A 16,777-nucleotide genomic window follows, 5' to 3' on the forward strand; every position below is an offset into this window, starting at 1 on the left:
AAGCACTGTCAACTAGTGTATGTAAACTTCTGACCCACTTAGATTGTTGATACAGTGAATTATAAGTGGAAATAATCTGTCCTGTAAACAATTGTTTGGAAAAATATTTGTGATCATGCACAAAGCAGATGTCTAACCGACTTGCCAAAAACTATAGTTTGTTAACAAAAAATTTGTGGATGTGGGAAAAACGAGTTTTTAATGACTCCAACTAAGTGTATGTATTCCGACTTTAACGACATAACCAACATTACTTACATTGCTTTTAGTAGTTGAAATATAACAATGCTAATGCAGATACATTAAGTCTACAAATTCAAATCTATATGTTAACATTTGTAAGCCAACCATGCTTCCACAGCTATACATTAAAAAATCAACCTTATATTCAACCAGTAATATTAACATGGCGAATCCAACATTCTTCCAATGGGAAACAACACAGTAAAAAGGATGGTCTGAAAATCTGTGCGTCTACAAGAAAGAGAAGGCTCCGTGGCGGCTAGGTTGCTAGGATCCCTGTAAGCCCTGCATCTATATAGTAATATGTATATAGCTACAGGCACCATTATTATATATATATATATATATATATATATATAATATATATATATATATAATATATTATATATATATACACCCTGTATAGAGGCTGTTAAGGTAAGTACCTTGTTGATGCTGCACTGAATGCCCAACACACACACACACACACCACTGACAGATAAAGAACAGCATGGCAGGTAGAAAATAATGCTCCACACCTACACATCAGATAGAAAGTATCTGAACAGAAACCGCGGGAGGACGTGAAGATGAAAAACAGCAGCAACACACGTCAAATAATCCAGACTGACTTGGATGTCTGCCGCAGGCTTCACGGCACTGCAACGCCGTACCAGGAAACTGTGGTGCGTGTGTGTGTGTGTGTGTGTGTGAGAGAGAAGTGCCTCTCCAGCCGCTCAGGGAGGGAGGAACGAGGGAGGAGAGGAAAGGAATGCGACTGGGTTCTCTCAGTGAGATATATTGAGTAGTATCCATCTGCTAGCCACCGGACGAAAGGTCAGGGTCAACACACGCAAACACAAAACACACCCGCTGAGACCAACAGATCTCTTTTGTCAGCTCAGCAGCACCTAGCAATTAGCTAGCAGTGGAGCATTTCATCCTTAAGAGTCTCGTGTGTCAATCTAAGTAACACATTATATATGTGTTATTCAATGGTTTCTATGGGCTACAGCAGAAGACCAAGTTCGATTTTTTTTATCAAATCATTTTGCAATACCTAAAGGCGTCCTAAAATAAAAAATGTATATTAAATAGACCAATAACATCTACATCAACCCAGGAGTTATGTACCCCAACCTACATTCATAATGCTACACTACTAGCTAGAGTGTAGGCGCGTCTCACTCACTCACTCACTCACTCACTCACTCACTCACTACTCACTCACTCACTCACTCACTTCACTCACTCACTCACTCACTCACTCACTCACCCACTCACCTCACTCACTCACTCACTCACTCACTCACTCACCACTCACTCACTCACTCACTCACTCACTCACTCCATCACTCACACTCTCTGGTCTGTCTTGCTTGCTCTCTCTCTCTAAGCAGTGAAGAACGAAGCCACTGGAAAAGGGATTTAAAAAAAGACTGGAGTGAGAAGTGATACAGCAATGCCCCTACTGTGTTCTGGCTGTACTGTGGAGGCCCCTCTGTTTCTGCCTTTTCACTTCAAGTAGAGTTCAAATACGATTTAACAGATGTCTGATAGCAGCAAAGCCACATGTGACACGTAAAGGACGACCGCCGACGATCCTGCCGTATTAATAGATGTTGTCAACATTTGCGTTTGTGTTTGTGTGTGTGCGTCTGTTGGTTGTGTGTGTCCACTTTGGAGCCAATCCTGCCATATTGATAGATGTCCGTCGTGTGTGTGGTGTGTGTGTGTGTGTGTGTTGTGTGTGGGTGTGGTGTGTTGTGTGTGTGTGTGTTGTGTGTGTGTGTGTGTGGTGTGTGTGTGTTGTGTGTGTGTGTGTGTGTGTGTGTGTGTGTGTGTGTGTGTGCGTGTGTGTGTGTGTGTGAGAATGGAGGCTGCTGAGGGAGAACGCTCAAAATAATGTCGGGAACGGTGAAGGGAAATAGCATCAAACACATGGAAACCATGGAAACCATGTGTTTGATGTGTTTGATACCATCCACTGATTCCGCTCCAGTCATCACCACGAGCCATCCAAGTGTATAGTTGTGTGTGTGCGCGTGTGTTGTGCATCGTCTGTCTGTTTGCGTGAGTGTGTGTTTGGTTTGTGTGTGTGTGTCCAGCAGCTCAAAAGCCAGAGTCTCATCTCATTTGCTACTAGAAGTAAAAGGGATTGACTGAGGGGAGCTTGAGGCAATCATTTGATGTGAAATGCAATTACATTAAAAAGCTCTGCAGGCGCCGACAAGGCATCTTTCCTCATCTAACTCCCCTCATATCAACTAACGGAAGACAGCTGCACAAGGAAACAGTCAAGAAAGAAGCTGCTTTGTATCCCGGCTTGACAGTCAGATCCCTACCAGTACAGTACTTTAAGCAGAGTCTTTTACGCTTTGGTGTGTGTGGTGTGTGTGTGTGTGTGTGGTGTGTGTGTGTGTGTGTGTGTGTGTGTGTGTGTTGTGTGTGTGTGTGTGTGTGCTAACTGCATGAACATTACCAAGAGTAATTATTGCTGTAATGTTGCATATTCACTCTAGCTCTGTGTGTAACATGGTGGATGCGTCTTTAATTGCACCCTGTTCCTATACAGTGCACTACTTTTGACCATGCCCATTTCGTCAAAAGTACCCACTATAATGTAATAGGAAATAGGGTATAGGGTGCCATTTGGGACGCAAACAGTGATTCACGGCTAGTCCGTGCTGCAATCCAAATGCAGATGGCTCTAGTGTTCCATTCATCTGAATGGGAGACAGAGCCCTGAGGGCCAATATTTAAAAGGCTCTGTGTGCTAGTACAGTAGCTCAATGCTGCACAAGGCCGGAGAGATGGGAGGGACAGTGATAGAGAGAGGGGAGAGTATGTCTGCCTGTCTGCCTGTCTGTCTATCTATACTGTATGTCTCTCTGTCAATGTTTGCATGCGCAGTCAACGTTAGTTGTGGTACTTTGCTAGTCCCAGCCATCACAAAAGTCAGCCTGTCAGCCAGTCGGCCAGCCAGCCAGCAGCAGCCAGTCAGTCAGCCCATCAGCCAGTCAGTAGGTCAGTCAGCCAGCCAGCCAGCCAGCCAGCCAGTCCCCTATGAAGCAGACCTAATGCACTGCCGTTCATAGCTAGCTAGCTAGTATAGCATATCAGAGTCTGCACTGCCACGCCAGCTCTCTCAACCCACTGTGGGTCTGTGGCTGGGCTCACTAGGGTGAGCTAGTACGTCTATGGACATAGGAGGTGAGCTGAAGTCTCCAGTCCCCCCCCCATAGGACTCTGGACAAAAGTAGTGCAATACATAGGGACTGTCAAATAAAATCAATCAACCCTCCTCACTTCTCTAAACATATTATGAAGTACAGCTTTTTGGCCTTTTGGAGGAGCGAACCGGTCTTCCTCACCATACCCAGTGCTTTCTCATTAGGGAGTCAAGGTCATTTGAGGTTAATAGCCTAAAGGTATTTCTCCTTTATGAAAGATGTATTTTAACCTCAAATCGGACAACCTAAAGGTTAAAAAATGATTAAAAGGACATGGATGATCTTTCGGTTCAGTAGCTACCGCTAAATGTCCGAGTTGACCTTCTCGTGTTAGAAGTGTTTTGTCAGGAGGATCTTATTCATAAAGCTGCCCTTTCATTTCCCTCCCTCCTTCTCCTTCTCCGGCCTCAGCTCTAGTCTGAGTGTCACATTGCTCAATAACCTCGGCTAACCTTTGTCTGTCTGTGTGCGCCTATGAGGAGAGCGGAGAGAACGGAGCTAGGTTCTTTTAAAGAGCTCAACCAGCCCTTTTTAATTTGGGAAGGTTTGGTCATGGCTCAACCTTGACAGGCCGCTGCAGGCCTTACTCCGTGGGACAGGGGAAATCAATACTAAATACCAAAAAAATGTCATTCAACTCGTCGCTCAAACGCAAAAGTTTGAACGCAGAGAGGTGGAACTGAACACATACAGACAACAATACATTCAATATAGCTTGGCTGACTTCTACTGCAGATAGTGTGATTTGCCTGCTCCTTCTCCAAAGGTCACTGTGRGGGATTCATTACCTRTGGTAGAGAAGGAGTTGGCAGAAACGAGAACAGGATAGATGGGAGTAATAAAAATAAGGATATTTGATCTTTAAAAAAAAAACTAAATAACAGGAGAGATGTACTTTGTCTGTGTTTTTTCCGTTAGACACCTTCCCCTGGACTGGAGTGCTGGTTGGTTCTGTGAGTGATGAATATTCATTTGGCCTGGGGAGATGAGGAAGTGTGAGCATGCTACATGCGCTGCCGTCTGACATATTACATTCTCTCTGATCAGGGGCTGGGTGTTGGAGGGAAGGGGGGGGGGTGGTTCGTTTTGCAATTACAAAATAAAATCTGGATTGAAAAGTTGAAGAAAGTAAGCGTGAAAACCCAAGGCTGCCAGAGTGCAATGCTTTCTACAATGTGTCCAGTGTTTTCTGTCCAACGTTGAATATAATATTCTCTCAACATACATTTTTACTAAATCATATATCTGACYCATYAACTACACAGCTACCCTCCTTCACATCAACAAACAYCCTTCCCTTTCGATTGCTRCACTCGTTTGTGAATAGATTGGCTGGGCCTATTTCTGCTTCCATCCATCCCTCCATCCCTTCTCATCCCAGTCCAGCCCAGTCCAGTTCAGTCCAGGGAGGGGACAAGACAGAGACTGACCCAGTCTGAGGACACTAGGTCCAAAATGACACRCTATTCCCTATAAAGCGCACTACTTTTGACCAGAMCCCTATTGTCCCTATATGGGGAAWAGGGTGCCATTAGGGATYCAGACCAGGACTGATCGAACCCGTCATCACACACACCCATCTCCTGAAGAGTTCCATTACTGAAATCAATGTGTGTGCACTGTCGGATGTGTGTGTGTGTGTGTGCGTGTGTGTGCATGTACGTGCATAACCCTACGTCCTGTGTATCCTCCTACAGGAGTGTGTGTGTGTGTGTGTGTGTGTGTGTGTGTGTGTGTTGTGTGTGTGTGGTGTGTGTGTGTGTGTGTGTGTGTGTGTGTGTGTGTGTGTGTGTGTGTGTGTTGTGTGTGTGTGTGTGTGTGTGTGTGTTTCTCGTATGTGTAGTCCAGCCGTTGCATTGCCTAACATATAGTGTCTCCGTCCACAGGCTGGGGCTGTGTGGTATAGTGTAGCAGGAATCAATCATGAACGAGCAGCTTCAGGGGAGCACACACTGACTGGCAGAGGGCAATTTGTCTCATTTAACTGTTGCCTACCTACTGGAATCAAATTAGCTTTGCTCTTTTTGCTTTCTGYAAGCCAAACTGTTTTACATAAAAAGCAAAGTAGATCGAATTACCATAACATGTACCTTTGCAGAGAAGGTAACATTGGCACAGTAGAGGGAGCGTTTGGAATTCACTGAGCAAGAGCCCCTGCCAATGCCAACATTGCATTTGTATCCAGATATTTGGAGGTTCTAGCCAGAAACCACATTTTATGGTTCACATTTGGAGATACATTTTTGTGCCATGCGGTTTTGGAGCAGTGGCTTCTTCCTTGCTGAACGGCCTTTCAGGTTATGTCAATATAGGACTCGTTTTACTGTCAACATAGGACTCGTTTTACTTTTGTACCTGTTTCTTCCAGCATCTTCACAAGGTCCTTTGCTGTTGTTCTGCTGTTGTTCTGATTTGCACTTTTCGCACCAAAGTACGTTCATCTCTAGGAGACAGAACGCGTCTCCATCCTGAGCGGTATGACGGCTGCGTGGTCCCATTGTGTTTATACTTGCGTACTATTGTTTGTACAGATGAACCTGGTACCTTCAGGCATTTGGAAATTGCTCCCAAGGATGAACCAGACTTGTGGAGGTTTTTTCTGAGGTCTTGGCTGATTTCTTTAGATTTTCCCATGATGTCAAGCAAAGTTGCACTCAGTTTCAAGGTAAGCCTTGAAATACATCCACAGGTATACCTCCAATTGACACAAATTATGTCAATTAGCCTATCAGAAGCTTCTAAAGCCATGACATCATTTTCTGTAATTTTCCAAGCTGTTTAAGGGCACAGTCAACTTAGTGTATGTAAACTTCTGACCCACTGGAATTGTGATACAGTGTATTACAACTGAAATAATATGTCTGTAAACAATTGTTGGAAAAATGACTTGTGTCATGCACAAAGTAGATGTCCTTACCAACTTGCCAAAGCTACAGTTTGTTAACAAGACATTTGTGGAGTGGTTGAAAAACGAGTTTTAATGACTCCAACCTAAGTGTATGTAAACTTCTGACTTCAACTGTAGGTAGTTGGTTGGATGGGCTATTTACAGCTTCAGCGATCGGTAAGCTGCTCCGACAGCCGATGCTTTAAAGTTAGTGAGGGAGATATGTCTCCAACTTCAGTGATTTTTACAATTCGTTCCAGTCATTGGGAGCAGAGAACTGTATGGAAAGGCGGCTTTGGGGYTGACCAGTGAAATATACCTGCTGGAGCGCYTGCTACGGGTGTTGCTGTGGTGACCAGTGAGCTGAGGTAAGGCGGAGATTTAACTAGCAAAGACTTATAGATGACCTGGAGCCAGTGGGTTTGGCAACGAATATGTATCGAGGACCAGCCAACGAAAGCATACAGGTCGCAATGGTGGGTAGTATATGGGGCTTTGGTGATAAAACGGATGGCCCTGTGATAGACTGCATCCAATTTGCTGAGTAAAGTGTTGGAGGCTTATTTGTAAATGACATCGGCGAAGTCAAAGATCGGCAGGATAGTCAGTTTTACGAGGGTATGTTTGGCAGCATGAGTGAAGGAGGCTTTTTTTTTGCGAAATAGGAAGTTGATTCTAGATTTAATTTTGGATTGGAGATGCTTAATATGAGCCTGGAAGGAGAGTTTACAGTCTCGCCAGACACCTAGGTATTTAGAGTTGTCCACATATTCTAAGTCAGAACCGTCCAGAGTAGTGATGATATGCGGGCCGCGGGTGTGGGCAGCGATCGGTTGAAGAGCATGCATTTAGTTTACTAGCGTTTAAGAGCAGTTGGAGGCCACGGAAGGAGTGTTGTATGGCATTGAAGCTCGTTTGGAGGTTAGTTAACACAGTGTCCAAAGAAGGGCCAGATATATTACAGAATGGTGTTGTCTGCGTAGAGGTGGATCAAAGAATCACCAGCAGCAAGAGCGACATCGCTGATACATACAGTTGCTGCGGGGGTGGAGAGCTGTTGGCTGGGGTGGGTAGCCATGTGGAATACGTGGCCAGCCGTAGAGAAATGCTTATTGAAATTCTCGATTATCATGGATTTATCGGTGGTGACAGTGTTTCCTAGCCTCAGTGCAGTGGGCAGCTGAGAGGAGGTGGTCTTATTCTCCAAGGACTTACAGTGTCCCAAAACTTTTGGAATTAGTGCTGCAGATGAACATTATTTTTGCTGTTATGTCACCTACTACCACGTTAACATTTGGGGATTTCCTCAGTTTCCCTTTGGACCCGAACAATATGGACTCTGTTTTTCCAAGGTGAAGTGACAGKTTGTTGTCATATAGCCATTTGCTGACATTCAGAAGCTCAGCTTTCTCAACCACTTTGTTGTCTTTGTGGGAAACCAACAGTGCAGAATCATCTGCATAGAGGAAAAAGTGACATGCACAGGCAGATTTCAGATCATTTATATACACAGAAAGAAAAGTGGACCCAGCACACTCCCTTGGGGTACCRTGCAGTTCAAGATTTTGGGTTTAGACAGGGTCCGATATACATCCACCATCTGTTCTCTTCCTTGCAGATAAGAGCTAACCCATTTTACGGCCAAGTTGTTAAAGCCCATTGCTATTAGTTTGATTAACAGAATCTCATGATCCATTGTATCAAACACCTTTTGGAGATCTAACATAAGCATAACACAAAATGTCCCTCCACCTACTTCCTTCCTGATGTGGTCAGTTAGATATAGTAGGCAAGTGTGGGTGGAATGGGATTTCCTAAAGCCAGATTGGAGCTCATATACTGTGGCAGGTTATGTAAGGAAATMTAACTCTCAATCTGCTTGAACGTAATCTTTTCCATCACCTTCGATAAAATACACAGGATTGAGACAGGCCGATAGTTTCCATGATCTAACTTATTKTTTTTGTTGTTGAGGAATGACCCTGGCAAGTTTTAGTTCACTGGGAAAACACCCTAGTTCAACAGACAGATTCACAATGTGATTTACACAGGGGGTGATAATTACCGCAGCTTCCTTTAGAAACCTGGGAGGAATGTTGTCAAGGTCAGTTCATTTGGAATGGTCAAGTTCTTTCAGCTTCTTTAGCACAGTTGACTCAGACTTGAATCCCCTGCTGCGAGCAAAACTGCTGGACTTGACTTTTCCCATAACAATCTGACTGACAAGGTAACTTGCTAACTAATGTATCSGCTATAGTCGTAAAATAGCTATTCAGACTGTCTGCAGCAACCACAGTCTTGTCTGATGTGACCTTTCCTCCAAAGTCCGAGCTAAGACTTTGAGCTTTGGCCTTGAATCTGTTACCYTAACCAAACAGCTTCACACACTATTCTCAAATATGWTGTCATTAAAAMAATCTTTCTTGGCCTTCTCTATCATCCTGTTAACCTAATTTCTTAATTTCTTAGAGTTTATAAATAATATAATCTGCCCTGGATATCCTGAACTCCAGAAAGCATTCATTTCTAAGCTTAATTGCCTTTAAATGTTGTRGTTTATCCATGGTTCTGTTCTTTGCTTAGTCTTAACATTTTTTTCTGGAGCCTGCTTGTCTACAGCATCTAAAAACAATCATTTAAAATTGCCCCAGGCATTTTCTACCTCATTGCATTTTAATACAGCAGACCAGTCCAATTTGCTCAAACAATGAACAAAAACATCTGCACTATAGTTCTTCATAGACCTCATTTTTATTGAGTTATGACAATTAAAAACAGTTTTATGAACCTTCCTTGTACAGAAAATGATGGAAGGATCACCGAGCCCATAGTTTACAACCCCACTGTTTGATGTCTTTGATCTATCCGACACCAACACAAAGTCAATGATGGTTTGGGTAGAAGGACAGATCCTGGTGGGCTCATTAATCAGCTGGTGTAAAGAAAACAGATGACAAKAATTCTTAAGAGCTTTAAAAGTAGCATTGACCTTTTTGAGCATGCCTGTATTACAATTAAAATCACCCTTAACAATAACCTTTGATTTACCAAACCTTTGATTTACCAAAATCTGTACAGTTGGAACAAGTCTCCTCCAACAATTCATAAAACTTATGCTGTTCTGGTGGTCTGTAACAGGTTCCGACTATAACGGGTTTGCATTTTGGTAATATAATGTCCAACCACACAGCTTCAATCTGATCTATAGTTAAGTCATGGCTTAAATCTGATCTATAGTTGAACCCAATGTCTGATCTTACATAAATACAAACTCCCCCGCCTTTGCGATTGCGGTKTCTTCTAATTACTACARCATTTACACCTTCAATCTCAGRGTTTTTTATCGAACCATCTCGCCGTGTTTCAAAGTCCTCCCACCTTACAGTTACCGGAGTGTAGGCGAATGTCCTCGATCTTAGGGAGAAGGCTTCTAACGTTGAGATGAAGGATGTGTAGTCCTCTCGTAGAAAACACCTTCTCTAGAGTCAAGTACTCCACATCCGTTGAAACTGTCAGCTAAAATTGTTCACTTGAGATGAGTGTTGACTCACTGCAGTCCAATCGCTGCAGCGACGCTCCATCCAGGAGTCGCCCTGTCATCTGACCTAGGGGTTGCCTTTCAGGTCCTCTGCCCCTATCCCCGTTTCGTTCCACATCCATTCGGCACAACAGACCGTCTCGTCCGGGGCCTCACTCGGCATCCTTGCCTGGTCCCCCCCGTCGCGCTCGGACAGCAGATGGAAGCGGGAGGATTAGGTTGGTTGTCAGGATCAAGGTCTGTAAATTCTCTTGTTTATTATGCATACCTGAAAGAGAGSGCTCCTACCCTTCTGTCTTTCTCCATTGTAGCATGCCACTGCTCCAATGGATTCATCGCTAGAAAACGGGCCGGGGAACTGCTGAACATGTCCAGACAGTAACAGGCATAGAGTAATTAAGAGGTTTCCACCATCTATTTGGCGTTTACCTCCGACCTTAATCGCCCTTTTGGAGGGACTGTGTCGGCTGGGATATATACAAACGTGTTACATAGGGTGTATTTCCCGTGGCCAAAATGCTTTGTGCCAATCTGGTCTTCGAGCCTGATCTTCTGATTAAAACCGCATACCTTGTTGAAAGGACATCAACGTGATGTACAAAAAGGGCCAGTATCTATAAATGTTGTTCAAATCGTAAATTAAAACACTGCCAACACGCCAAACTTTACAGCTGTCGTCTTGGATGTCGATCATGTATATCCAGACTTATAGACTTATAGATCTGTTTGTTCTGTATAGCCAATGACCACACGCGTTGGCTGTACAACACCATAACAGATCTGGGACCAGGCTATATATTCACCACCATTTGAAAAATGTTTAACACGTTCAATGTGATGTTTAGGCTTTGCATTTGATATATCTAAGCAAGTGTWAGCCTCACCTACATTGCAGGTGTTGAGTGACAGGTGTATAGACATGCTTGCAATTTTCAACTTCGCCACATGGGGGCACTATAATACAAATTATATTCAGCTACTGGTCTACCTGTAGTCTATTTACAGCACATCATGCCCTGTAAAGGTGTCTGCATCACAGGAAGTTGGTGGCACATTAATTGGGGAGGACAGGCTCATGGTAATGGCTGGAACGGAATAGGTGGACTGGTATCAAAWAGATCCATGGTTTCRGTGTGTTTGATGCCAATCCATTTGCTCCGTTCCAGCCATTATTAGGAGCCGTCCTCCCCTAAGCAGCCTGCTGTGGTCTGCATACTAGGTTCCCTTGAAAAACGGGAAAACAGCGGCAATAGTACTGCTTGTCCATCTTGAGACTCTGTAGCCAGTCCGAATGAATCGAAGATAACTCAATAAAACTGTCATTCACTTGGATGTTTTTGCCGAGGAGAGCTCAGTCGCACAATTCTACATCTAACTAAGATGTTTGGTGCCGTATTTCTCAAGTGGAAAAACGTGCATGAAAATTAGTCGTCTCTCGTTGAATGACAACAAAGACTTGAAGAATCCCTACTGTTGACCAATCACCGACGAAGAGGCGTAGACTTTCAAACTTCGGCTTACCTCTGAGAAAAATGTCGTCACAAACAGCCATAAAAAAAACCTTGCTGAAGACAAAAACAAACCAAAATATCGTCATAATATACGCACAAGCATGCGGACGCCTTAAGAGTACCACAAACCACGTGGTATGCTAGCCAACCCAAAGGATAACACACGAGTGATGTGTTTTTGTTGCACTACAAGCTACACAAGCACTACGTGCACAACCACTTTACACTTCAAGGCATAATACACTCATGACACGGAATACTATCAGATCGATGAAACAAAAATGCATTAAAAGCTGCTAATGTATTCAAAGCCACGCTTCTAACTATAATGCCAATAATACATGCCCGATCAATCAAACCAATGACATTAGATATTATTACTTTTTCAATATTCTCCCTCGAAATATATTGCCTGCTTATTGGTATGTAACTTAAATGGGGWGGCAGGTAGCCTAGTGGTTAAGAACGTTGGGACAGTAACCAAAAGGTTGCTGGTTTGAATTCCCGAGCAAGGCACGTAACTCTTGTTGCTCTGGATAAGAGCATCTGATAAAAGACTAAATTCAAATGCAACTCAACATTCTTCATTAAATATGTCATCAAAGAACTGTTAACTTTCAGTCCTTGTATAGTCAGTATGACAACAAACAGTCAGTTAAATGTGTATTTATAGTCGTTGGCCACTAGYTGAGAGCATTTAGTCATATTTCTCGAACCAGCAGAAACCGCTCTGGAATTTGKCACCGTTTGACGCCACTTCTTTGTACAAGTTAGCAATAATATTTAGGAATKTCRWTGTAATATARGTATTCCTCCAMTGCTGCCAGTGTGTGTACTTAAAMGSAAGTTAAATGAAAGATTACATACAGAGATGAATGAAAACAGCAGGGTTTCATGGCACCCTATTCCCTKTATAGTGCTCATAGGGCTCTTGTCAAAAGTAGTACACTAGATAGGACACACAATAATGTACACAGATTTATCTGCTGAGGTGGCATTTGTTCAGCTTGTAAATGACCTGCCTCAGAGTAATCCTTTGATCAAATAGCGATGTTTGAAAATGCTCAGGTGAATGAAGTCATCTGTCGAAGTTACTGTAAATCATATCAACACAAAGGAAATAACAGACGATACGCAATGCGCATGTGGTGGTATTGCAGGCTGTGTTGGGGAATCAAAAGACTGAAGAGACGAATATGGGAAAGTCAGTCCCACACACCTGAGGTGGGAAACGGAAGTGTGTTTGTGTGTCTGTTTATGTGTCTGTGTGTGTGTGTGTGTGTGTGTGCATGCGTTAGTGTTTGTGTGCCTCTGTGACGCTCTCTCTCCCTTTGCAAATGTTAGTTGAATAATTCATGGTCTGATATAATTGTTGGCTGCGGTTGCAGATAGAGCTTTATCACGTCGTAAGTCATTAAAAGGGTGTCAAAAAAAATCTATTATGAAAGCAGAGGCAACAGAGACAAACCCGAGCAGTTTGTTGAAAAAGAAGGKAAAAGTCTCTCTGAATCKAGATCTTTCAAGGCTTTGGGGAAGTGTGATGACGGAATGTGAGAGTATATCAGTGGATTGATTCAGTGGTTATGCTAGTCAGTGGCATTCACTGTTCCGTCTCTCTGTGCGAGTCCATGGGTGTACAGTAGAGTAGAGTAGATCAAGTACTCTGTACAACTGTCAAAAACTCAAACGCGTCCGCCCKAAAAAAGCGTCAATACAATACAAGAATCCCTTTCTAAGACGCTTTGCCAGAACGGATGCCATTTTGGAGAACAAGGCTAATAGTTGTGATGTGGCCACAGAGCACAGAGAGAAGAAGGAAACCACAGCCTGGGACTCACCTGGGCACAGCCTTAGAAATACACCACAGCCAGACTCACAGCCTTGCAGACACCATAGAACTCCACACAACGCTTCCGACTTCATCACGGGGCTGAGGAGAACCAAATCGGTTATGGTACTCACGTCAAACTCGTTGAGGGCCGCGGCCAGCTCGCCGATGCCAGCGTGGCCGTGCTTCTCGTCGCCGGGCGAGGTGGCCTGGGCGGCGCTGCTGATGCCCCCGATGGCCTCCTGCACCTGCTTGAAGACGTAGTCGCGGTTGGCGCGCGTGGCTGCCACGTCCGGGTGGCGCAGGAAGGCCTGCGAGGCCGTGTAGAGCATGGTGGCGTTCTTCTTCAGGGCGCCGCGTGCTGCTGCCATTTCGTCCCGGCATTGGGGGTCTTTCAGCTCCTGAAGACGAGACGGGTGAGTTAGGAAATGTTATATACTGGTCAGGAAATGCTATATACTGGTTAGGACATGTTGTAGACTGTTTAGGAAATACTGTATAATGTTTAGGACATGTTATATATTGTCTACAAAATGTTATGGTTAGGAAATGTTATACACTGAGTATACAAAGCATTAAGGACACCCGTTCTTTCCATGACATAGACTGACCAGGGGATTCCAGGTGAAAGCTATGATTCCTTATTGATGTCACCTACTAAATCCACTTCAATCAGGGCAGATGAAGGGGAGGAGACGGGTTCAAGAAGGACTTTTAAGCCTTGAGACAATTGATATGTGGATTGTGTATGTGTGCCATTCAGAGGGTGAATGGGCAAGATTGCCTTTGAACAGGGTCTGGTGGCAGGTGCCAGGCGCACCGGTTTGCATCAAGAACTGCAGCGRTGCTGGGTTTTTCACGATCAACTGTTTCCTGTGTGTATCAAGAATGGTACACCACCGAAAGGACATCCGGCCAACTTGATACAACAGTGGGAAGCATTGGAGTCAACATGGGCCAGCATCCCTATGGAACGCTTTCGACACCTTGTAGAGTCCATGTCCTGACGAATTGAGGCTGTTCTGAGGGCAAAATTGGGCGGAGCAACTCAATATTAGGAAGGTGTTCTTAATGTTTGGTATACTCAGTGTATATTGGTTAGGAAAGGTTGTATACTGTTTAGGAAACGTTATATACTGTAGGAAATGCTGTATAATTGTTAGGAATTGTTATATTGGTTAGGAAAACGTGATATACTGGTTAAGAAATGTTATATTGCTTAGGAAATGCTGTACTTGTTCAGACATGCTCCATATATACAGACCAGACCTCAGCACAGGTTATATGGTAAACCTGCAGAATTTGACTAACACACTAAACATATTTGACTTTTGTTTTGAAGCAGTATTGTAATTGATTTGAATAGTTTGAGGTACTGTCACTTTGTTTGAYATCACTCTGAAGATATTATCCAAACGAAGACTGAACATTTAGTGAAACACACTCAAATGAATGGTCACATACCATTATTGTGGGCATAAGATATGTGTTGAATTGAAAGTTCATGGGCTTTATTCAATACGTCTACGCGTGTTCTATTCACACATCATAAAAGCCTTGGTAGACAGACCTCCTTGATATAAAGACCTACATTTTATGTGGAGCCAGTCCCCTTGAAGAGTGCAACTTGCGTGACCCAACAGTTCCGACTGAGAGTGTAACACATTACTTATCACAGATTCCCTGTCAAAACTCTACGTATGCATTATTAAGAGTTTGCCTTCTAAGAAAGGTAAAAAGCACTCCCTGAAAGACGTGCCACTTCCCAAAAAGTACCCACACTTAGTGGAGCTTTAAGAAGGCACTAAAAGACATTAACAATTTCCCCTGAATTCCCAAAATTATTTTTCCATGGCGATGTTTTAAGGCATTTCCAGGTACGTTGAAATGCGAGTCAACCAACCGAGAGATGGCAGCTCGACTCGTCCAGCACGTGTCCCAAATGGCACCCTGTTCCCTATCTAGTGCACTCCTTTTGACCAGAGGTCTGTGGGCCCTGCCCAAAAAGCAGTGTCCCCCGTGTGAGACGCACGCTCAGTCATTCCTCAGTCAGACACGGTGTGCTGCGGCATAGTCACGACTCCACGGCTACAGCTCAGCTTTTAAACGTGCTTTTGGAGYAGGCGTTCCGTTATCTAAATCAAATCAAATGTAGCCCTTCGTACATCAGCTGATATCTCAAAGTGCTGTACAGAAACCCAGCCTAAACGCCCAAACAGCAAGCAATGCAGTTATGATCGAGAGCATAGCTTGGTGTTGGGAGCAGAGTCGTTTCCCTCTCCCTAGGCTGGCTATAGAGACAGCGGTGTGATGTAGTGCCATGACAGAGACTGTATCTGCTTGCTTTGTGCGCGAGTGCGTGTGTGCCATGTACTGCTATGATAGAGAATCAGTGTTCCCGCTGTGTCTTGGTAAGAGCCGAAGGGCTCTCCATCTATCTATCTATCTGTTTTTCTGAATGTGTCTGCCCGGGCTACTGCTTTCATTCTACAGCTCCCCTGGCTGGATCTGATCGTCTCGAGGTTTAACACATCGCTGATGGTTAGAGGGGATAATGGTGCTGGAGGTACAGTTGTGTGTGTGTGTGTGTGTGTGTGTGTGCGTGTGCGTGTGAGCAGTCTTCCCGTTTCTCTGTAATACACGTTCATTTGACTATTACCTGTAGTGTGAGTGTGTTTGTGTTACCTGCTGTCTGCGGGCAGCCACATAGTTGAGCTTCACCATCTCCTTGCCAAACTCTTTGAAGCGGTTGGCAAGGTCCTGCTCATTGGTGGCATTCTTCACTGCCTCCAGAGCGGCGCTGGTGTGTGTGTGTGTGGTGGTGTGTGGTGTGTGGTGTGTGTGTTTGGTTGTGTTGTTGGGTTGTGTGTTGGTCACCTGACTCTACGTGTGGGGTGTGTGTGTGTGGTGTGTGTGTGTGTGTGTGTGTGGTGGTGTGGTGTGTGTGTGTGTTGTGTTGTGTGTGTGTGTGTGTGTGTGTGTGTGGGTGTGTGTGGTGTGTGTGTGTGTTGTGTGTGTGTGTGTGTGGTGTGTGTGTGTGTGTGTGTGTGTGTGTGGTGTGTGTGTGTTGGTGTGTGTGTGCGTGCATGACGGTGTCCTGCTGGGTCTATCTACAAAGGCCAGCTGACTTTGTAGCTGGTAGGGGAGCCTCTCTGTGGCGCGTTTAAAGATATGCAGACTAACCGGCAGCGACTTCAAACAGCCTTTCTAAAGGCCACCGTCGTTCACAACGTTTGAATAAAAGTTAAGAGGTTACAAATGGGTCCTAGACCAAAGGTTTGTACTCAGACGATAAGTTCCACCTTAGGTTGCTTAATCAAACCATTGGAGCATGGGGTGACAATCACAGAGTTTGAAATGCAACAACTTCACTATCACTTCAGAATAAATCCCATGGATGGGGTGCATCTCAATCTCTTCCGGATGAGACAAGGAGTGGTTGCCACTTAAGGCAATTGAGATGTGTCCCTTGTATCGGGGAGAAGAGCAAAGGACATCGTTATAGAGTAGTCGTAGACTATGAGTCACGTAAATTTTCAGGTGGGCAGCAGCCTCATC

General features: G+C 44.2%; 1 protein-coding gene across 1 annotated transcript in view; it reads right to left on the reverse strand.

Annotated features, from left to right (window-relative positions):
• LOC112068998 (catenin alpha-2-like) overlaps positions 1-16,777 on the reverse strand; it is a 103,826-nt gene that overhangs the window by 31,161 nt on the left and 55,888 nt on the right. The window contains exons 5-6 of the mRNA XM_070438360.1: positions 15,905-16,019; positions 13,230-13,620 (exon numbers count right to left, since the gene is read on the reverse strand). Of these exons, the coding sequence (XP_070294461.1) occupies positions 13,230-13,620; positions 15,905-16,019 (506 nt within the window). The remainder of the gene's footprint in view (positions 1-13,229; positions 13,621-15,904; positions 16,020-16,777) is intronic.

This window comes from Salvelinus sp. IW2-2015, unplaced genomic scaffold, assembly GCF_002910315.2.
Source record: "Salvelinus sp. IW2-2015 unplaced genomic scaffold, ASM291031v2 Un_scaffold824, whole genome shotgun sequence".
Taxonomy (NCBI): domain Eukaryota; kingdom Metazoa; phylum Chordata; class Actinopteri; order Salmoniformes; family Salmonidae; genus Salvelinus; species Salvelinus sp. IW2-2015.